The sequence below is a fragment of the Dermacentor albipictus genome, chromosome 3 (genome assembly GCF_038994185.2).
Source record: "Dermacentor albipictus isolate Rhodes 1998 colony chromosome 3, USDA_Dalb.pri_finalv2, whole genome shotgun sequence".
Lineage (NCBI taxonomy): Eukaryota > Metazoa > Arthropoda > Arachnida > Ixodida > Ixodidae > Dermacentor > Dermacentor albipictus.
This window is the reverse complement of record NC_091823.1, coordinates 75,882,685-75,907,057: the sequence shown is the minus strand read 5'-3', so window position 1 is coordinate 75,907,057 and position 24,373 is coordinate 75,882,685. Positions and strand designations below refer to the sequence as shown.

Here is a 24,373-nt window from a genome sequence, read left to right as displayed (position 1 = left end):
AAGGCTGTGAACATTGATGCAAAGTTGCCACGATTGAGCAATACATAGGTTTGGGCTAGTTAGTAAGATTTTGTGTAGAATACAACAGGCACAAGTGATAATTGCTATCCCCATAAAAATGCATTTAGAGGTTAAAAAAAATTATGCTTATAAAACACACATGTTGGAATCTTTGTGATGTGAAGCTTTCATGAAGCATTTAATTAAATGCTATAAGCTTGCCCATTCCATTCTTACGTACTTGGTGTAAAACAAACCAACATGCATATGTGCTCTCACATACCTGTGCTACGCAATGTCACAAATATTACATAGGCTTGTATGTCTTCATTTCTTCATATTTATTTTAAATTTACTGGCCATAGGCTTGTATGCCTTCATTTCTTCATATTCATTTAAAATTTACTGGCCACTTCTTAATTGGTCTCTCATTGTGGGTGTGCGTCACAGTATGGAAATCATAACCCTCATAACATAATCAACGCGTGGTGACCATCTGAAAGTGCTAGTTGGTGTTTGTACAAGAGAAGTGTACGTGCAGTTGTGGCCTAATGGTTACATTGCCACATTGCCTGAACATGCAAGGTTCTGGACAGAAGTAGCAAACACAAACACGATGGAAAACCTGCAACTTAACACTTTCCTGTCCGTGCCTATACCCATCGACAGCCCATTATCGATGGTTTTAACTTCAAATTTTGTCACAATCAAAGTGCTTTCGGACAGCTAGCGGCGTCCAGTGCATAAAAAGGAAATTATTTTGCTAGTTTCATCTTCGTGTTTCTTTTTTTTTTTTCACCATGGGGGGATTCTTAAAGCACCTTTTAATCAGGCGTGATGAGCGCTCGTAGCTTCCAACATGGCATCGATGTCGTGCGCAGATGCCCTTTGGCAACAGCGAACTTCAACGGATTCCAATGAGTCCGAGTCAGAATTTTTTGATGGTGGTAGCAGCACAAACTTGGAAGATGATTTTGATTCATTGGGACTTTAGTGCAGACGCCAAAAGTGCGCCATATAGCCTCGGAATGTCAACGGGTATTTGCCAGCAGGTTTCATTTACTACTCTGAACCGTTTCATCATTGCTGCAGTAAAATCTAAAGACATCCGGTGCATTCTAAAGGTCGCAGTTCTTATCTGCAGGGTGTCAACGTCGCTTTAGAAGGACCACTTGGTGGTGGTGGTGCAAAGAGTGCAGTATTGCGCAAGAAAATGGCCAGGACTGGTCCTCGGCATTGTGCAATTATTGCGCTCCGCAGTTTTGCACACCAGTTCATAAAAGCCGCTACATAAGCACGATAGCCTGTAGGGCTAACATCTTCCTTTGTATATAAAGAAACCCTACAGACAAAAGCCGATGTTGCAGGAATGTTGTATATAGCCTTTTTGTTCAATATATATATATATTTCTAAATTTTTTTATGTTCTCTTGGTACAAAGCAGCATCTATATTTTTACGCAGTTTTCTCTTTTTTGTAACAAATTTCTTTATTAACAACTTTTTTTCAAATAAATATTAACAAATGTTCACTTCAAAATTATGCCATTAGAAAGGACATTACTTCTACGAATGGATACCATACATTCTATTATCAAGCATTTGCTGTAGCAGTAAAAAACAAGACTGCCCAAAAACTGCCTATTTTCCCGCGGACAGAAAAGTGCTAAGCTATGAGCAGTGTAATACCTGCAGAACATACATAAGTTGAGTTGCTAGGAATACACTTCAAGCTTCAAATAAGCTAAATATGGACAACTGCTGCCCCTACCAAGTGTTTCTTTTCCTAGAGAGTGGGGTGTTGGCCTGGTTCACATTTGTTAGACAACTCAACTTACTGCATTTTCATGACTCTACCGCGCCACCGATTATAATGTGTAGTTATATTATCGCCCAAATATTAAAAAATAATAACTCGGTGCCAATTCTACCATGCACATCAAGTAACAAAGCCTGAGTGAATGCGTACCATGTTGAAACAATATTATGGAACAGACAAAACCACACAGACACGCACACAGCTGGCTGAATCTTAGCGGCTAGTGTCTATCGGAGTCCGACAACACCTCCTTTTCACTGTCTACCGACCACAGAAAGCCATATTCAGTTCCATTCAATGCATTAGAAATGCCACACTTATGGAGGCTCGCAGCACCATCATCTGCGAGAGCCCATTCCACGCACCACGGAGCCTAGAACGACAGAAAGCTGAGCTAGTTGGTAAGGATTCATTATGCAAAATATTGCAAGGTGGCTCCACGGAGCCACCTTGCAATGTTTTCTGAGCATCGCTTGTTCAGACGACCCGTTGAATGATGGTCTGGCTAGCTACTTTGTATTGAGCTACCCCTCCCCCTCCCTCCCCCTAATTTTTTATCTTGAGTAGACTCAGTTACGATTGTAACACGCATGCAAATTTGAATGCACCTTTTATTTTTAAAAAAGTTTGCGTTAGAATCGTGCAAATTCAGCAATAAACTACTTCCCAGAAATAGTTGTGTCTTCATCTGTCAGATATGTACCTTGGGGTTTCTTAAAGGAGGTTGTTGAAAGTTTTTACTTTCTAAAGGCTCACTTTAGCGTGGATTACATTTTCACCACCTCCTGCAAAGAAATTCCTTCTGCATTCATATACACACTGTCACCTGTTCCACTTTATTGTGTACCTTGTTTGGAAAGCTACTATTACCCAGATGCACTTAAGTAAGCCTGTCAAATCATCATTACTACAGGGATCAAAATTTTTTCTTTATTACTTTATTATTTATTTATTTTTTTTATTTATTCAGCAACCCTTCCTGTCAAAACCTGTTTGGAGAAAAGGGGCTGTTTTACGCCGTGGTCGACAAACTGCACTTGGACACAAACTGCTGTTTGTGTCCAAGTGCTGAAACGACAGATCACTGTTTTGTAGGCTGTATGGATGTGGTGTTCTTCTGGGAAATTCTCCGAAGAACCCTTAACCACACTCAATTCCTTTTCTAGTTTTTGAATTTCCCTTTGACCCAAGATATGACATGTTCATGTTACTTGGCCTACAGAACCCATGTTGCGGTACAATTTGTGACAAGCATGCGGAACCGCCATGAAACACTCAGTCATTTCTTTGGAAATCTGCTGCTTACATTCACTGTACGTACGCTGCACAAGAAACACTGCCGGACTGCCGGACTTTTGAATGTGTTTTCAGTCCCCTTAAATTTCTGTAGGGCTTTGTTTTTCTGAAAGTTCTGCTCCCATGTAATAAAGAAAAAAATTATGGCTGTGGCCTAGCAGTTAGAGGATTGGAATGCTGGGTTTGGGAGCCGAGGTTTGAAATCTACGGCCGCACGAACCTACTTTATTTTTTTTTAATTGTTATTTTACTTTTTCTAAAAATAATTATTGTGAATGTGAATCTACTCAGCGAGAGCCTGACCAGCAACCGACCGACCAACCAACATAGGCGAAAACATGGAATGGTAGGCAAAGAAAGCTTCGCTTTAAAAGTATATTGTTACATTTTACGAATGGCAGCAGTTTCAAAGGCTCATTATTATACTTTTGCTTGGCCTTGAACTTCAGTGTGATGATACTGTTCAGTGTGACAATGTCTAATAAAATTTTCACAACAGATACATTCTTTGCATTCACCCAATGAATGCACAGTCCAAGAAGCCTTGCATGTAAATGCAGTTTTGTGAAGTGCGGGTGCTGCATGCAATTTTGCATAAATTCAGCCAAGAACTTTCCCTACAAATTCGAGGTTTCTCTGTTTCGCTTTGTCAGTGTGCAAACTTGGCAAATACAGTAGAATTTTGTTCACTCAACCCCAGTTAATTAGACCCTGACCAAAGGTCCCAGCCGGTGCCCATACATATATGTGGGACCAAAGCTTTGTTATTTTGATCCTTAAATTAGTCTTCACCGGGTAATTTGAACTTGGCTGGTCATCTCACATGTGCTTAACCCCAATGGTGACTGCAGTGGTAACTCTAATAGCGGCAGCGCCCATCTCTGCGGCACTTAGAGTACAGTGAATTTGTCGAACACGCATAATCTCCTGTTGTAAATGCCTATTCTTGGCCTGCCCTAGGAATACTTTCAAGCGAAAACAATAGCTCACAATTAATTATTACAGTATCTTTTTCTTACTCCGACGCGCACCTTTCTTTTCAAAGAAAATTTGTCTGAGATTGCTTGGGCAAACTGATACAAAACCAGAACTAAAACCACGCTCACGGCATTCGCAACTGCCTATAGTTAGAGCCAGCATAGCCAGTGTCACCGACATTACCATCACACAATATCGATCGTGAAGGTTGACAGAGTGAGTTCTCGCATGGCATTACGACGACAACAACACAGCGCTTTTAGTCTGACTGTGAAAGCGCATTCAAATCATGTTAAGCTAGCGGCAACAAGTAGCGTCACGTGTTCTTGATGTTCTGTTCGCAGGGCGAACTCAAAGTCAATAGTTTAGGCGTGGGTGTCATCCCGTTTGTGATAGTTGCGGAGTTGTTTGATAACTGCAAAGTGTCAAACAAGCTATGAATCATGCGAAGGATGGCATGTTGTGGTTCATCATAGATGGTGATAAAGTGTTCTTTGAGTGTGATGACAATGAAGATTATGTGAGTAAACTTGCATTCCTTAAATTTCCGTTTCGAAGGCGATGTTAGCTCCTTTAATCTTTTTCTTATTGCCAGAAATGGGTGCCAATTTGATTTCTGCTTTGTTTAAGAGCTCTAATGTCATCATTACATTAGTTTTCTACTTTGAACCTATAAAAAGTGGATGCATGTTGGTTTCGGAGATGTGTTAGAATCATGGCAAATACTGACAAATGAACCAACGGTATGTTTTGGTGTTTTCCTGCTGCATGTTTAAATAAAGCCACCGGATAATTTGACTGATTTCATTGCTCCTGCCAGGATCAAATTATTGGAAGTTGTTCATATTAACTTTAGAGGCAGGAGGCTACTTGGAAAGGCAATGAACTACCTCACCAATGAATATTAAAACTATGGGTTATAACATAAATGGTAGGAACTTTGTCCACTTGTTCTCAGCTGCAATATATACCTATACTCGCAGACAACTTTCTGTGGAAATGAAGGAAGAGCTGGGGGGGGGGGAGCTTTCGCACTTGTGTTACCGCACCAAGTAGTCCAGCAGCATTTGGCAGCGCTTTTGGTTTCTTGGGACAGACACTGAATCAACACGCCTTCCACATGCAATGGTTTCACTTCTGCCCAGACACGGGAGAGAAAAGCAGCAAAATATGTCAACTTCAACACTCAGTGGCAAGTTTTGTCTTTTGTAGCTGTTGCAAATAAGCTGTTCATGTTTTTTCTTCCTCAGATTAAACAAACATGAATAAACATGTGGGACTCGCTTGTCTCTATAGCTTTACCTTAATTCCTTAATTACCGCAGAAAGTTGTCCGCGAGTATAGCAAGACATTGTTTGAAGCCCTAAACTGTGGTTGCAGTTTTACACGGTATCAATCAATCTCCAAATAGTAGTTGTGCAGTTATGGATATAGGTAGTTAAAAAAATAATAATAATCGGTGGATCCTACGTATATGTATGAATTGATGATAAGCGAAGTTTTTTTTCTTCTTTTCTTCTCTCTCTCTCTCTCTTAAATATTGTTTGCTGTAATGTCTTCCCTTTACTTCTCTTTCTTTTCTCTGTAGCTCATCACACCTTGCTCAATGCACTCTGGTTCCATTTTTCTCCCTTCGCTTCTTTCTCCCCATTGGGCTGTTTCTGTTAGTAACTTTTTTCACTTCTTGCCTCTTGTTCTGCTTGGCTAAGAATGTTCACATAAACATACATACATGCCCAGTTGCACACACACCGAATGTCCCAAGTTGTCTATTCAGGCACCTCCCCAGTGGTAGAAGCTCAAATGCTCATACCCTGTGGCCCCAAATTGTTGGGTGCTCGGCGAGACAACGGCATCCAGCACCCACAAAGTGGAGAAAAAAGGTGAGGAAAGCTCTACTTTAAAAACATTCGCTTGCTTAGGTATTCCCTGCAACCATCAAAAGGCACAAAAGGCATACCAAGCTATTTTTCATACAACTGGGACTTCAAGACAACTCGGAATCATTGGTTCAGTGTCTCCTATGCAAATGAAGCAAAATTTCGAGCATCAGTTGCATGCCAGAAAGCATTCGAAACATGCATGCCAGACTGCAGAACACTGTCGCTTGCTGTTAGTTGATCCCAACGCCTAAGCACCAAGGGTCAGCTCAAATCAAGACAGTGTCAGATTGGACCGGCGGTTGGTTGGTTAACAAGGGTGGAGGAAAGAACAAAGGTGAAGGCAGCACTATGCCAAAGCCATAAAAAGAGAGATGGAAAATATCGAAAATAAAATGAAGAAAGAAAAAGGGGGAGCCAGATGACAACGCACAGCGGCAGCAGAAGCAGCAGCAGCAGCAGCGACGAAAGGGTAGAAACGGTAAAACCTCGGCGCCGGGGCCTCTTTGCATTTCTGGATGTGCTTCAGGTACCTCTGCATGGGAGCAAAACCGAAGCCATAGGGGGAGGGGGGGTGGGTAAGAGGGAAAGAGGGGAGGCAAGAATTCCACCCCAGGAAGACACCAAAAATGCGACAACAAAAATATAACTCAAGAAAGGAACCAAACAAAAAGAAGAGAAAGAAATAGGTCAAGGACACGAAAGGGACAGGCATACCAACTTTACACCAACACAAAAACGTGGCCACGCCCCCTCCGGGATACCCCATGACGGAGACACCCAGCATGTCGCACCAACAACACCAAACACACAACCCATGCAGACAGCAACATGAACAAGCACCCCGATTACATCAAGCAACACCTGGTATGACACTGAAGTTAAATGCCTCTTAAGAGAAAAAAAAAATTCAAAGGGGCAAAAAAAACAAAGTTTAGTGCAGCAGTTAAACTTTCATATTACTGTCATCACATGTAACCTTATTACACTCTTGTTTGGTTTCGGCAGTCTATCAGAACTTGTACAAATTATAGAAATCTTAGAAGAGTGAATGTTCATTAAATGTTACTACTGCAACCTAATAGGCTCTTCTTAATGTTTATCTGCCACATAGCCTTCAAATACATAACATCCAGCAGAAGGAGAGACTAACTACCTCTTAGACAGGCGACCCGGTTCCTTCAGCAATGTGCTCAGGCCATATGGTATTCTACTCAGCTTCAGCATTTTACCTCTTACTGTCCATATTTATAGAAACACAGCACTGAACTGTTCAGCAGTAAAAATTACATCTATGATGGCTATCACAGTCGCCACTTACACAATGAATGTGCACATATCAGAGTGACTGCAAAGGGCATCAAATCAAGATGCATGAGAACAGAGGCAAGATTAGTCTGCTGCAAGTGTAACTGCTAATCATGGCACAGACTGCAACACTGTAGTAAAGAACACATTTTCCTCTCAAATAAAAGCTACTCGTATATTAGGAAAGCATTCTGTGCTCGTGCAGCTGCTTTTTCATATGTGCACGCTTAGAGAAATTGAGGATGCAATACCATGTGATTCCATATTAAAAGGACACAAAATCATTTAAGACTAATGAAGTATTTTTTCAGGACTGTATTTTTGTTGATTCACGGTAAAAGGTTGATTACTAGAACAGAACATCAAGGCCAAACTTTCACTTTTTCGAATTTCAGGGCAAAATCCCAGCATCAGTACGTTAGAATGACGTCCCAGATTTCGAAGTATTTTTTCACATTTACGCCACTGATTGTTTTAGAATACAGTGTAGTCCATCTTTAACGATAAAAAATTAACTAGGCATATGCAAATGCCCTCAAAGTTGATGTCATGGTGAACTGGTGTAAGGATTTTAAAGCAGTGTCGAACCGCCTGCCTTTAATTTTTTCGTCTGTTCTAACTAGAATATTGACTAGCCAAGCCTCTTCTCATGGTAAGAGTGGATTTTTTGGTATCACAGAAGGGTAATTTACTAGAACAGCTCAAATTGTTTTTCTTTTAGTGCCTTTTTATCTGCATTTTTTGCAAGTCACATAATGTATGGCTTTAATTTTTCTAGTCAGTAGCTTTGCAATCACTGACTTGACAGTGGGCTCTTGAAATTTACATAGACAATGTCAGGTTACTAAAACAAGCAAGGCAGGTGTTTAGCGATATACCATATTTTTGTGTGTGTCACAAGCATGAAAATTTCAGAACATGTAACAGTAAAGTTGGGGTGGGGGTTACATGCGAATTTCACCTTCAAGGAACGATCTTCGCCATTCAAAGTATGTTACCTCTTGAGGAACCCTGCTCTTCTCTCTACCCCTGTATGTTATATCTGGGAAAATGCAGTAATGTGGTAATATGAGGATCAGCACCCTCACTGGGCCCATATATTTGAAGCCACAAGAATGTTTAGCTGATAAACATTCCTTTAGACATAACTCTGCAGGTAACCATTTGTGTATTAGTGTCTTTCGACAAAGTCCACCTCTTTCCCACATAACCTTTACTTACTCTTTCACACCAATTTGAGTAAAATGCTTTCCCCACTGCAGAAGCTTCTTTACGATGTGACTGTGTCAGAAAACAATGATGAAAGTTCAGCACCGTTCTACCCATTGGCTCTATTTTATATTGTGCCTTTGCCACACCTAAGTTAATCTCAACTCGAAACACACCGAAGGGCTTTTGAAGCACCTGCTCCAACCTGCAGGCAGTCATGTTCTGCAGCATATTAGGAACTCTGTATTGAGCCCAGACGGTCACAAGTGCAGTCAAAGCCAAAATCTAAGAAAGAATCGAATTTCCAAACAGCCTGCGATCATTGCAACCAAAACCATAAAAATGTGTTGTTTGCATTTACTAGTACAGGCTGCAAATTTGAACACCACGCTGCAGAAACTTTCAGCTTTTTCTCAGATACGGCAGTCTGTAAACTTTTTGGCACCAAGTGTACACGTCACAATGGCAGTGTCTGCCAATTACTTAGCTGAAAAGACAACCCAACACTTAACAGACACATTTTCAGATAATCTGTTTGTCAAGGGACGTTTCTAGATCTTCCCATAATTGTCTGAATGTTATGGAAACAATGAAAGTACACAGCACTAAACAATTCGCGGAAATAAAGTGTAGAGACAGTCGTGAGAGACCTGCTGCCCATGTAGTAGTACCTCGCGAGGACTAAGCGGGGGCGAGGCATTCTTGGTAGGCTGCCCGTTCGGCAGTGCATTGCTGCTGCGCTGCGGCGAAGAGGAGACGGGCAGGTAGAGGGCGCGGATGTCTCGTTGCACATCCTGGTAGAACGCAGCCTCCCAGAACTGCAGCTGCCCCCAGACGGCATGCTCTTGGATGCACGTGTACGCAAACTGCATCACACCCGTGCACAGCTTCTGCTCACAACATAAAAGAGAAGGAGAAAAGGAAAGTGACCAGTTGTTGTCAAAGCTGCTACATCAACTCACAGGTTGCTATGTACGGTGAATAGCCACAACAACAACAACAAAAAAAAGAAGCCATTGACCGTACTATACTCAGTGAAAACTTCATATTTAGCTCAAGCTCAGCCCACAAATGAGCAGTGCCCCTATCCTCTGCATCTACACTCTTGAAAACACAGTTCCTGAGCAACACCAATACTGAAAAGAGCTCATCTGCACAGTGACATCAGGGAAACGAGCGAACGTAATTGGCTGGAGTATATGTATAAGAATACCCTTTGAGACGCACAGCGATGCATATACGTCACTGCATTCTCAGGTTCTCATCAACCTTAGAAACTTATTACTAATCACGGTGGACATACTTCAGACATGCTTTTGGTGCTGCCACTGCTTAGTGTTGGCACCGTTATACAGTAGAACCTCGTTCATGTGTTTTGGAAAAAGCGCAGGAAAACCATACAAACCGGGAAAACATATGATCCGAAGTCACAAAAAGAATTTCCAGACTTGATTGTAGTTGACATCTACGTAATACGAAGTGTTGCAGCACAAAACACTGATGCATGCCGAACTGGTCAGGCCTGAGCAGCTCGAGACGCATATTGTCATTTAGGCTTGCAATATTCAAATTTGGCCTGGGTCAACAGCATCTTAAGATAGGGCATTTTGGCGAGATGTTTTTGCGAGACCACTTGACAAGATCATTGCAACATAAGACACCGACGCGCGTCGAGCTGGTGGGGTTCGAGCGGCCTGAGACATGTTTTGTCGTTTTCCTATTTTTACTGTGCAAGGACAGCGACAGGAAACTGAAACGAAATCGAGCTCGTGGGCGACGTGGGAACACAATGCCACCAGACGATGCATTTTGTTGTTTTTCTATTGTGAAGTTCCTCAATTCCTCAGCATGTTGTACTCCTTTTATGTATTTCGGCTAGCTGGCAGCATTGTATAAATGGAGCAATGAAGTCCGTTCTTACATGTTTAAGATACTGATGCTGTGTCCTTTCTTACCAAGAGCACCTAAGGAAAGAGCAATGTAAACCCCGTGCAGACTTTCAGCAATGTCACAAGGTTCCCTAAAGAGGTCCCCAAGCATTGACCAGCAAAACACATAACACATTTTCATATTTCTTCATAACCCAACACTCAAGTTTCACATGTCTGACTCACCCTGCAGAAAGCATGTGACAGCGGCAAAATCCCAGCAGCTACACCATGTTCATCCAGCGCTGAATCATCCTGAACAATGAAGGAACACCAGACAGTCACAGTGTGCAACCTTCCTGGTCCCCATGCATTGTCAAAAGCAATGCACCAAGGCAACCTCAAATGCAGTGATAGTACACATGGAGAACAAAAAAAAAGAAAGAAAGAAAAAGGAAAAGTGTAAGGAGCTTTTAAGAGCAATTCACTGTAGAAGAGAGGCAACATCGAAGAAGGCCTTACTTGTAGGGCACAGTTGATCAGCCGCACAACCAGGTCGAATTGTTGGTGCTCAAGCACTGCCTTGTTGCCGGTCACATGATGCTGCAGTTCTCTCGTCAAAGCCAGTCGGGCTGCCTTGTTCTTCAGTGCACGCAAAACTGCGGGCATAGCCTGCGTACATACCAGAAGGTCAGCAAACAAGTTCTCTATAAGGAAGAATATTCCAGATAAAAGAATTATTTTTTATTTACAGAAACATTTCCGTCAAACTAGCGTCGCTTATACATTTTGACATGTTTATTGATTTTTATAGGCAACAAGAAGCTTCTAAAATATTAAATTTATGTTCCTTGTTTGGTCTAGTTGTAGGTGAGCTCTCTATGATATGCTGGCTGTTATGAAGGAGACTGGCATAACAAAATGTTGAATGATCGGAGTTTGAAGTGCTAGAAGATGAATGTTCTAAACTCTAACACACTTGCACCAAAGTTACAGCAAGTCAATCGTTTTTAAATAAGAGCCATAGTAACACCAGGCAAATTATTACTTCTAGAAAACTTATGACACTGCTCTGCAATCTGTTGTGCCAAAACGGTAACCGTGCTAGATGAGTTACAGCACAATCTGACAATAGTTGCTAGTAGGGATTTGCAAATAGCGATTTTTGAGACCGAATCAAATACAAATCAAACAGTGTCAGAAAAGAATTGAATCAAATGCTGGATATTATTTGACTAGTTTTCAAATAATGAACAACCGTTACCCCAATTAATATAAAACGATGTTCGCATCCCAGTATTCTTAAAGTTAGGAAGTTTCTGTCATTGCCTAGTATGTTATGAAGAGTTCTTTATTAAAAGCACAAGTGTAGCATTACAAGCAAGCAAGTACAGTATCTTTGCATACACAGGGCTGTTTAGAAAGTGCGAATAATCGCTGTACAGCTTGTAAATTATGGCTACCTAAGTGATGTAGCCTGCTCCATTATGCAAGCTCTCATATTTTATGTCTATACTATGCCCTCGGGGGTGAAAATTTACCTTACCATTGCTCCAATTTTATGTTTATTTGGGCCCAGTTGACGTTCAGAAATATTCGAAAAGTATTCGAAAAATATTCACTATAATGAATAGCGACTATTCGATTCGAAGACCGAATTGAATAGAACACCATCTGATTCGTTATTCGAAAGTTTTAAATATTCACACACTCCTAATCGCTGACACTAGGCGCAGTGCATGTCAAAGCTTTGCTCTTGACACAATTTTTAATGCACACATCTGCGCTTCTAATCCTGTAATCACTGCTCTAGTTTCTCAGAGGATTTTGTTTACATATGCTTACTGAGAAACCGGTTTACTGGTGAACCATAGCCACCTCAACTTAATTCTCTATTTAACATAGTTTCTTGCTGCAAGCATGACTTCGACTGTACATAATAAGAAAAAAAAACTGTATTCCAATTACAAACACACACACACACTCTAAAAACAGACTGCACAAACCCAGTTCCTCTCCTGTGCCCTCCTATTACCTTGCGTGCATCAGAGATCTTGTTGTCGAAGATGTAGTTGATGCAGTTGCAGAGCACCTCGAGGCGGCGTGCAGAGTTGTTGACCAGCGACCGTGGGTCCTGAGAGCACACCTGGCTCATTGGGGGCCCCGCAGGGACAATGCGCGGAAGCTGGGGTCGCACCGATGACAGTCTGCAGGGTGACAAAGACTTGAATGAAGAGAAAGACAGCAAGAAAGCCATCCCATGATGCTCCAGGAGAAAAAAAATTCCGAGGTTTTACGTGCCAAAACTATCATTTCATACTGAGGCACGTAGTAGTGGGAGACTCTGGATTTATTTTGACTACCCCCTAAGGTTCTTTTAACCCCTTCAAAACCAAACCTGCTACCGCGTCAGCTGGAGCAGCTTGTCCACGGTGCGCTTGACACTCCTATTGCGCCGAAAATGAAGTGAAATGCTCGCATGGATGGTATCGAGCACGAGGGGCTCCGTGGTGCACACGACATGTGGCACTGCGTGGTTCTGTACAGCAAATATATCGAATGGTAGACATTCTATTTGCAAATCAAATTATTTGAATGTTCACTATTCGATCCGGTGATATTTGAGTATTTGCACACCTGTAGTATAAATTCAAGAACAGGCTTTTCTTTTTCTAAGTGTACAGTTCACTATAAGCTTGCACAAATTTGGGGCAAGTTTTTTTTTCATCCCTGCTCACTCTTTCTTTAGTCACTGCGTGTAGAAGGTATGCATCATTGTCACTACCTTCCTATGGTTCACACTGTTCCACATGTGTTCAAATCATGTGCATACCAAATCTTTTTGCCTTGCAAGACAACCTCAATGCACAGACAACAAGTGAAAAATGAAGAAAAAGAAAACAGACCATTATTGAGATGACTAAGGTTCAAACAGTTCCCTCTAGGGCCTCAGAGAAGAAAGAAATGACACAGAAAACAAGAACATCAACAGCAGCTGTGAACCACTGAGATACAAATGAGGAAGCTGTGACATTGCAGAAATACTGTTGGGAAAAAAATACCAATTGTATTATGCAGAAGCCTAGTGGATACTTGTACACACCCATGCTTTCTGCGTACCAAATGTCACCCCATATTATTCTGCCTTTGCATGCCACCACAAGGTCACAATCAATGGGAAGGGCAGTGCCTGCATTAGTATGTAGTTACAGATTTCTGTAGTACTGCTATAGTGAAAAAATCTTGTTAAAAGAAAATGTTACTTTTGACAAAGTGCAATTTGTTTTAATTTAGACATTCAAGAGCGCTTCATACTAAAATCCCAGTTGCAGATAAAAGTGCATTTACTTGGATTCCAAGTGGTTTCGAGACAGCCCTGTCTCCATGATGGATTTCACAAGCTTCCCATCGAGTGTTGGGAATGGGGGCTGATGGATACGAGTGAAAGCGCCCTCAGTCGGTTTAGGAATCTTCTCCACATATGGCTGTGGATTTGGATTCTCCTGCAAGAAAGAAGAAACCGTCAAAAATTTAAATTTTCATTTTTTCAGCAAAAAAAGAAAACAACATGCACAATAATAGATTAATCCACCCAGGCTGAGTCAAATGCATATCCAGTGAAATAAAAAAAAAACTTCATGAGAAAACTATGTGTATCAATCAGGTTCTGACTACCAGAAACTATTGTGAATGAAACGTATCAAATTAAAGCCTCACTTGCGCAAATGACCTCTTTTGAAAGGCTAGGCTGCCTTTAAATGTCATCTTTAGAAATGGTCAAGCCACAATTTCATCGCGACATCACAGGCTTAAAATGCACATCAAATTGACAAAAATTACTCTTGGTGCTCTTTACACATGGACACTGATAAACTAAGGACAGTCCCAAAATTTTACTTTTTTTTTTAAGGCGTCATGAGTCAGATAACCTTCAGTAAGTACTGAACAGCGAAGCAGCCTTGCTTCTTGAATTATGTAATCATCCTGATACTACTCCTAGCATTAAAATATGAGCATATGAACTCTAATATATCTGTAACTTCTTTTTCTTCTTGTACTTCTTGACAGCAGCCCTTTCTTTAGACCACATCTCAGGTTGAAGCCAGCATTCATCCTCTCCAAACTTTGCGTCATGTTTTATTAGTTTGCATACTGTGAGTACATGCAGCAATGTCCACTCTAAGAAATAAAATGAGGACGAAATATAATCGAAGGAAAACACAGAAAAGGCAACACTCACATTGAGATAGAGCTGTTGAGCAAGCTGCCGGATGTGGTGCAAAGTCAGGTCAGGATCTCGAGCTTCCGTCTTCAAAAGGTCATTCATGCTGGCATACAACTGCAACAAAGAGAAGGCACCCATTGATGAGCAAACTTCCCTTACCCACGGCTTGTGTATTGTAGCTGTTTCCTTTCTATTATATCGTGACAGCCATTGTGCTCTAGGTGAGCACAATGTTGCCATTGGCGGCAGCAGTGTACTATACTGGTACAGACAGTGCATGCATGGCCTGCACGTGGAGGGTTAGAGGCCTCCAGGGATGCGCAGCACACTTGACTGCAAAAATGACGAAGCAAAGTGGACAAACCGCCATACGCTGCTCAATCGGCTCTAATGTAGCCAGGGCAACATTCTGGCTTTTACTGCTGGCATAAGCATCCCACGCACACACATTAGTGATCCTGCTGAGGAGGTGCCCGCATACCACACCGTGGAGCGCAACCCTTTTATCGGGCGCTAACACATGCCGACTTTTTTCTACCCGTCTCGTCTCATGCACCATCAAATTGCAATGCCTGTAAGGCCACTGCCGACATTCCTCACAGCACCAGCATTGTGACACACCTGGTAACTGACAGGGTACTGTTTCTACTGGGCAGCAGCACTTGTCTCGTGTGCTGCATCGCGCCATGTCGAATGCACATAGTGTTAGCACACCATGTGACGAGTTAAGGGTGCAGTACTAAGCCTTGTTATCACTTTCAGTGCTTTGCCTTTGGCTGAAACTGCGAATTTGCAACTGCCAAAATAAACCAAACTATTCAGACTAATTACCATGACTTGATTCTAAGCAACAATTTCAAATTCACAGCATTACATTTTACAGCAATTACTTCATTACATAACTTGATGCACAGTCCTTAGTGTCTTTTCAATTACCTTTGCTATCCTCCAAGCTTCAGCCTAATGAGGTTAGTACTGATGGAGAGAGATGCTGACTTTCACGAAGAGCTGGAGATGTTTGCCTGGCATGCCACTCCCAAGGGTTGGGTGAGAAATATGATTTGTACACAATGAGAAAAATATATGCAGATGCAACATATACACACACGGACACGAATACACACATTAAGGCAATCTGCAAAGCCCTATAATCCCGATCTGCAACACCCAATCTGCCACACTAGAATTGTGTTGCATGCTAAGCGCAGGCAGAGCTGCTTCCCATGTGAGTTCCGATTTCCTATGTATTTCCATTTTTATATTTTCTCTGAAAAAAGGATGAAGCTATTGCACTACCCTTGCAAATGTGGGCAGCATGACAGACACTTAAGTCATTAAATTCCTTTTTTTTTTTTTCCGCACCTCATCAAAGATGTCGCAGACACGGTATGGCGGCCCTCTCTCAGCCACGAAGGTGTTGAAGAACATGCAGTCCAGAAGCTTGGTGACAAACTCGCTCTCGATGAAGCCACGTTGACCAAGAAATGCCGCCTGCATGTTCAATATGTTCCATCATCATCGAGAACTGAACACCAAGATGTCCTTGTTCACTTAGAATAAGCAGCAGGAAAGTAACGTCGCTTATTACCTCTTCCTTCAATATTTGCTGAGCTATATTTTTCACAGTATACAATAATGTCATAGAGTGTTCAAGATTGAATGTTCCACAGCTATTCAAAACTATGAAGCTGCTGCTTTAAACCAGTTCTAACATTGACAATGATAAAAACGAGGAAAGTGAAAATCTTCCATGCTAAGCCATCTCAGCTATGCACACAAGACTGGTGTTCGCAAACAGAAAAGGGCCATTAGACAAAGGTGGACCAAAATCTGAGAAAAGTTTACATTTATGACAACACTGCAACAATGAAAACACTGCATTAAAAATGGAACAGCAGAAAGCATGAACAAGAGGCCCCAAGCAGTTTACTTTGAATAACAAATGTAACATGTGCCTCACACATGGTGAACATGTGATCTTTGCGGGCTTTAAAATAATCTAGTTGACCCAAATAACTAGGCCCCAGTGGGACATGCAGAACTGGTTTGAATCAAAGGACACTTGAATTAAGAAGAAGTTTATAATAAGTATGTTCGAAATGGCTTAATTAAAATGTGGGTCAAAATAATAAAACATTGATTTTATATAAGTTAACCGCAGCACAAGTTTTTGCTGTGTTGCTAAAAAGCTGTGCTTAAGCAAGGTTCCAGAGCAAATGCACAGTAACACCATATTAATGTCACAATCTTTAAACATCACTGATAACATTTAGAAAAGAACCAAAACTACCATTCTACGAGAAAAAAAATATGGCTCCTTTATTGAACTTTATGCTTGGCAGAATAATCTATTCATGCTTGCCTTGTCATTCACTGCTTACACAGGCTGCTACCTTCACATTATAAAATATACAAGTTGTACAAATGTATGCAACTATGCAGCACTAATTGCATATCTTATGTATACATTAGACCACATCTGCATACATTTACTATATTTCATTGCATGCTCTTCTGACAAAAAAAAAATAAAGGCCGCACTTTCTCCCGCAAGCGAAGCATCAGTTGCAGTAACAAATTAGTAGACAGCTATACGAAGTAAAGATAGTAGTTTTATCGGCCATATAAACTTGCACACATTCACTTACTATCTAAATTAACAAGCATGGTGTCAGCGCACACACAGGCAAACATGGACACATCCCACTGGATGACTGTGGAAACTCGCCGTCAAAATAGTAAAGTGAGGAATCACTGCAGCAGCAGCGAGCGAATTGACCTTCGTGCTGTCTCTCGCTTCTACACACATGAAACGTCGAAAGCAAAGTGCATACGAAGCTACCAGCACTACACGCACTTCGCCAACATCACAGATCGCTTTGAAGGTGGTACCTGCACGGGCACGCACTTTGCCCACGACGCAGATCACTTTCAAGATATGGTGCCCGCATGGCCGCACCGTGCAGCAGCCGCCAGAGTAGAAAGCCCCCCGTCCCACCCAGCCCCCCAACCCTCGCCTCACCCCCATGCCTCGCCCACAACAAAAGAGGGCACGCTTCCGCCCCGACTTTCTCCCTCGTGCGCACGTGATTGAGCTGCGATTGTCGGCTCACACTCGCAAGCTTTCACTTGCACATACAACGCACAGCGCACAACGTGCAGCGACAATGTTATCGTGTTTGGACTTTATACGGAACATCACGGCAATGGCAACGGCAGAAATGCGATTGGAGTGTCCATCTAATAGCTATCACAATAAAAAAAAAATACTGTCACATGTGAGAAGCAAGTATGAACTCTGGTCAGAAGCAAGTATTAACTCATGTTTGATGCGCTTATTGGGACCGTAGCGTTTAGGTGATGTGGACAATGAAGAACAAGGACGGCCGCTAACTTTCAACCTTCAAGATGAAGCCACGGTTGGACTTTCAATGCCTTGCACTCACTGACGTTATAATATTGTGACTTGCTTCCTTTTCAAGTCGTGCTGCAACACTGCCTGTATTTATGGGATAGAAATAACCATTTTCACGCATTTTATAAGCTGCAACTTTTGTACTTTGTCAAGCGCAGTAATAATTATTTTCGTCTTGGTGCACAAATGTGCTTAAGATACAGTTTCAACAAAAGGTAAGCAATGCTTTAAGCTGAAGCAGCTGAGCCAGGATGGAGATGGAAAAGCAGTGCAGTAATGGTGTGGTACAGTACTACATATTTCTTGGATTATGGCTTCCATATCAGATACTTATTCTATCAGGTGATTCTACTTGGAAGAAAAGACATCTTCATTTGTTTACTAAACTAAGCAAGAACAAAAATGTATATCTTGTGTCTTACACATTTTTAAAACCTATATGTGCATGACTGGCATGCCTCCATCGTTACCTTGTGGAACGTGATGAACGGTCGTGGATGAATGCGCACAACAGTGAGGCAAGATCGGTAACCCTGGAACAATTGGGCAAAGATGCGCAGAAAGATGGCACGGATCTCTTTGTCCAGCATGGCAGCCTGCGACGATGCAGGCGGTGGGGGAGGAAAAGCGTCGTCTGCCGACATCAGCTCTGGCCGGAGCACCTACGTTGAAGAGAGACATTTTAGAGCACAAGATGTCCCTCGCAGTCTAAGACTGATAGATAAATGCTAGGGTTGTGGAAATAGCAAACAGTAGATTCTGAACCAACTTAAAAAATAAAAGAGACGACTATCAAATTGAATATAGAGTATTGGAAAATTTCTCATAAAATCTTGTGCTATCAATTTTTGGGTGGAAATATGGTGCTGCACATGCTCAGGAATCTCCCAGTATTGCATAACAAGAACGTAGCAAGTTGTCTGTAACTTAGGCACACACACATCAAGATATACAGTACAGTCCACTCTTAATTATTAAAGGGAATGCCAAATTAGTGAGCAAGCATTGATTATGGCTCAGTTCTAGTATATGAAGGTCTGGAACAAATTTTTTTTTTATTAAAAGAATTTCTGTTGAATAGAATCAAGTGTTTTTCTTCCTCTTCTGTTGTACTGAATACCAATGAGGTTCTCAGTTTAGTAGTGGACCTGTGTTTTGCAGCAATCTTTTATTTATTGCAGAGAAAGCTTTGCTTTCCAGTTTTTCTCCAAAATACAGAAGGGTTAACCCTTCTGTGGATTATCGTAAGGCCGATCCACGCGACATACGAAAGGACTGCACATCCCGTCACATGATCACCGCTCCGTGCATAGCCGGCACCGTTTCATTGTAAGATTTGGCGTGATTTGCAACCTGTCAAAGATTCTGAAACCTGAAAACCAACGCGATACGTTTGTTAGGGTGGCATTGAGCTTTAAGGGATCCGCGGTGCAAGGGACATGTGGCACTGCGCAGGTCTCTACAACGGATATATTGAATACAGTCAATGACCGACTTTCCGGACACCAATTTTTCCAAAATTTATATTGACTCAACGGGGTATGTGGCAATGCCACATACTCCATTGAGTCAATATAACTTTTATCCTGGCTGAAGCACCCAATTCACCCTCGCACAAAATATATCTCTCACAAATAACTAACAAGGTGCCTCCCAGACCTCCATGAACCCTTTAAGACACCTGCCTAGGGGATCATGTACCACAGTTTGCCAAGTACAGAAGGCATGAACTCACCATACAGAGTTGTGTGTACAGCTGTGAGTGAAGGGGCTCAGGTAGTGTGGAGACAGTGACACACTCGGGCACAAGCACCGAGCCGCCGTCCAGGTCCACCAACAGGACATCTAGCTGTAAAAAAGAAAAAAAGCACCAAGTATAATGACAGACTAAAAGTGCAGGAAGTACGACTTCCTGGTTATAAGGTCACATTTTAGCATCAACACCGCAAACTTCCTCAAAGCAGGCATGTCTTGCGCAAAAACCTTCCAAAACAGCACTTTTGCAACAAACATTCGCTGTGGTGTTTGAAGACTAGCTGTGAAGCGATATCTGCTCATCTGATGGCTAACTTTAAAAATAGTCTCAAACATGCAGAACAGCAGCCGCTCTCATTGTACATGCAATAACTTATGCACCAGCTAGCAAACACTGTTGAAAATATGCTTTGACTGTTAGATGACCTTGCCCACTTCTATTCAAGTAACACATACTCTTTTAAAAAGGTTTGAAACCAATGTTAGCAATATTTTAATTTTGTCACGATGTTCTCCCACAAAAATTAAAAAAAAATAGCATTAGTAGATTTGCTGTAGTCTGCAGCTCAGTGTGAATAATTAAAGTTCTGTTAGCATTGTTTATTGATGGATATGCAAAGGAACAATATTACTCTTTTAGAGCACCCTACATCATACTCATATTTATTTACTAATGTCATAAAATAAATAAGCATGGTTACGCTGTATGCGAACATAGCCATAACTCAGTAATGATGAGGACAACTAACAGAATGCTATGAAAAAGTGTCAACCCATCAAGAAAAACTTCAGCCAATGGCTTAAATTACAGGAAAACTCAGGACAGACAGAAAACGAAAACACACATTTTTAACATAATATAAAAAGGAATACAAGCAATACTACACAAACTGTTCACATACTCATCAATAAGCCTTTACAGAACTTTAGAACTCTGCCTAAAACTTAGACAAGACAAACATATTTAGTAACCAAGCAAGCAACGACCTAATTAGTGCTCTAAGAATATCATTACAAGCATAGTAAAAACATGCAGGACCCTTACCAATTCCGCCACCTCGGTTCGAAGGGAAGAATGAACACCCATGATGAACGGCGTAGGCGTGCTAAGGAACTCGATCAGGGTTGCAGGTAGCAAGGGTATATACACGTGGCTGCACAAGAACAGTGTTGCACAGTCACAGGCGGCAGTTCCTGCTACAACAGTCATAAAAAACTTCATCTGACACTGGTGCCATAAGTGTATTGGATACAATAAGAAGCATAACACCGCAGATGCAAAAGTCATTAGGGCACATAGCAAAACAAAAATACACGTGGCAACATCATATGAGGAAAAAGAATGAAAACAAGTGATGCCATATATTTAGCGCAGCAATGTAGAACAAGATTATTTTTGCAATTTCATGGTACCTGATCTCACTGGTGAGGCAGCAAAGCGACAAAGCATTGCTCATAACTGTAGTAAACAATAATAATGAGAAAAACAATGACGTTACAAAACAACAACAGAAACAAATGACTATATTATAGAAAAGTTACACTAAACTTTCACATGCCTATTGACACGCTCACAATCCCGTCAGGGATCCACTGAATACTGCCCGAGTGAATGTAGATAGAACAAAACAGACATAAACAAGGCATCTACCAATTTGACATGTTCAAATTCCCAAAAGTTTTGCAGCTTTTCCCTGAGCGACACAGAACCTTATTTTATGTTAAGATGGGCTGACACTATGTCGCCCGATGCTGTCACTCTATAGTAAGCATGTTAGAAAAATGAAAAAAGACTTAATCCAGTTTGAATAGTAAGGAGTAGTGTTTAGTTTATTCAAAGTAGCAAACTGAAGGGAGGGGTTAGTAAAATGCACAGTGAATAAAATATCTTTAAAAAAGCATGGTAAAACTCACTACAAATTGAGTTGAACATTTTCAAATACGAATAAAAAGAGATGTATATTGAAGCAAATATTTTCGAAAATGAGCTATTTCTATCAAGGGATAGCAAGATCATTGGTATTAGGCCCAAAATTTGTCACAAGTGACAGTTTCTCAGCAGCTGGAAAGTCAACCTCAACTGTCCTCACATCCTCTGAGTCCACGCACAATGCTTCCGTTTTGTGTTTACAATTGTTTATTTTGGTTTGGGTGAGGGCCCCCTGCATCTTTGCGTCAGCCAACACTTTGCTTTCTCAGCTCAAGCTCCTTCAAAGAAGAGGCGGCACAGTTCCTTTCCCGATCATCCCTCAATGTGACGGTCATTTCTGTTCTTGTCCTCGTTACACTGCACGTTTTCCCCACAGATCATTTGCAGCATCCTCTTGGTCAATCCTCTTGGTCTTGGTTTTGGTCTTGCACAGTCAATGTCCGATTTGTCGTACTCTCTACGGGCCACGAAAACGTAAAAAAATCAAAAAATGAATGCAAATCTTTTACTGCCCTTAAGGGCTCAAATCCTCACAGGCACGTCCGAAAAAGCTGTGAAGGCCTGCCAGTACATTTGTTAGGCATATTGGTGCTCGTACTGTGAGAGGAGACGGCAGGTGCACACGTGTATAATTATGGAATATGTACTGTGTCCAGTGACAATTGTCCCTTCCCATGTTTGTTAAGCTTCACCACAATACTTCACGTACGCTTCACCGCGTAACATCGCAGTGCTAAGACGAAGCTACTTTTAGGGAACCGGCATTATGCAACGTGCCATGCTTGCTAATCTTCGAAGCGAATCGCGAAGATTGCAGAGGCGGAGACGGTGCCATTACTGACAGTGGCAAATTCTTTCAATGAGAAACACATCATCGAACGGCAAGAACCTTAATAGCGAACGTCGAAGCAGCTAAGCCTCGCATAGCCGCGATGGTGGATGCTGTCAGCGGATCTGCGTGCATGAGCGCTGGTTAGAGGACGCAAGATAATAAAAACGGCAGTGTTGGTTTTGATTACTGCCACTTCGGACCTGCGGTCGCGGCAAAAAGTCCGGCTAATCGGACAGCAAAGGGTTCCTGCATCTGATATTACAGACATTCTTATACATTGCCTCTATGGGGCACCCGGTGGTCCACGAAGCCGTCCGCATTATCGGGCATTTAACAAAAATTGGGCCTCCGGAAAATCGCTCGTTGACTGTGCACTGACATCTATTCAATCCGACGACATGGCGTCAAAGACAATTCGTTACAATTCCTCTCTTTTATACTAGAGCCAGCAGTAGGGCAACTTCCGTTCCCTTTCAATAAACTGAGAGCTAATTTTTCCTGATTGAAGCAGAAATTCCCTGAGTTTTCCCCGAATGTTTCCAGACTATTCAAGATCCCTGAGAATTCCCGGTTTTCCCGGTTTTCCCAGTTGGTAGATACCCTGCATAAAGCTATAGTCATTACAATTTAAGTCATGTTATATCGCATACAAAAAAATAATTGTGTTGATGGCAGATGAGATAGAAGAATTGCAAAGTTGTAATTCTAGTTCAGCATCAGCCCAACCTCGTCGTTAATTTGACCTGAATCAGCATGAAATATTCAACTTCAGCCAGGAAATTATCACAAAAGCCTCACCAGACCAAACAAAATTTTGCAAAAGCAAAATAAGCAAACTAAACTGCGCATGAAAAATGAACCTTAGACTAAATACAGTGGCATTCCTTTTGAAAAATAGATTACAGTAGATTGCTGCAAAGTCCTCACCATACCAAGCTTAGCTTTACAAAATTACAATATTACAAATTAAGCAAACTAAATTGCATATAGCAATGTAAGCTTGTAAGCTTAAACGAAAGGCAACAATATTCCTTATGAGAAGTGAAATAGGTTCTGCAATACTGAGAACTGAACTTGCTTTAGTCTTTAAAATGAATGCTCTTATAGGAAGTGGCACCATGTGGGCTCTAACATCACGATAGAAAGAAATCAAATTTAAGTGTGAGTGAACAATGAACCCTTTTCATAAATGTAAAGCTACCTTTCCAGAGATGCAGTTCACCAAGCTTAAGAGGGCATAGTCATTTTTGCAATCAATGCGTACAAGCACAGTTTGCTTGCCTTATGACACTGACACTGAAAATGTAGACATGGCTCTCGTGATGAAATCACACAGAAAAGACAAGCCCCATCATGTCTCCATTTTATTTGAGCTGTGTTCGGTGCTTCCATCAGTAGTTGGGAAAATTCACAATGCGGAGAAGCACATTTATGAATTAGCAACACGCCCTATCACGAGTGAACAGCAGCCTTACCTATATTTGAAAGGGAACATGAGGCTAGTGAGAGCTGAGCAGGCATCGTTGAGGCGGCAGTAACTCCGTGAATAGAAGAGGATTTTCAGCTCAGTCATGGCAGCACAGAAGAGTGTGACGACATTGTGGATACCTGGGCAGCGACGCATGGCAAAGCACAACTTTTAGCTGTCTGCAAAGTGGTCTCGACAATTAACTGATTGATTTCCAACATGCTGCACTTTCCTTTAAAGGACAGTAGTGCAAGACCCTTACAATGCTACCACAACCAGTTAGCGCAGCCCATCCATTCATAAACAAATGCTGCAAAAAGGCTGCCATGAATAGAGGGAACAAAATGTAGTGCATGACCTCCCAAATGTTAGGCTTTATAAGTGGTAGGAC

At 41.6% G+C, this 24,373-nt stretch overlaps 1 protein-coding gene across 6 annotated transcripts in view; it reads right to left on the bottom strand.

Annotated features, from left to right (window-relative positions):
- The window catches only part of Sbf (SET domain binding factor), a 158,201-nt gene that overhangs the window by 54,340 nt on the left and 79,488 nt on the right, over positions 1-24,373 (bottom strand). For 3 of the 6 annotated variants that reach the window (XM_070535620.1, XM_070535621.1, XM_065430032.2), the window contains exons 5-16: positions 23,990-24,122; positions 20,798-20,906; positions 19,733-19,846; positions 18,468-18,659; positions 15,945-16,073; positions 14,598-14,696; positions 13,706-13,860; positions 12,393-12,564; positions 10,880-11,029; positions 10,604-10,672; positions 9,161-9,379; positions 6,406-6,507 (exon numbers count right to left, since the gene is read on the bottom strand). In XM_070535620.1, coding sequence (XP_070391721.1) covers positions 6,406-6,507; positions 9,161-9,379; positions 10,604-10,672; positions 10,880-11,029; positions 12,393-12,564; positions 13,706-13,860; positions 14,598-14,696; positions 15,945-16,073; positions 18,468-18,659; positions 19,733-19,846; positions 20,798-20,906; positions 23,990-24,122 — 1,643 coding nt within the window. Of the gene's footprint in view, positions 1-6,405; positions 6,508-9,139; positions 9,380-10,603; positions 10,673-10,879; positions 11,030-12,392; positions 12,565-13,705; positions 13,861-14,597; positions 14,697-15,944; positions 16,074-18,467; positions 18,660-19,732; positions 19,847-20,797; positions 20,907-23,989; positions 24,123-24,373 lie in introns of all 6 variants that reach the window. The other 3 variants (XM_070535623.1, XM_065430035.2, XM_070535622.1) reach the window with 2 other exon arrangements.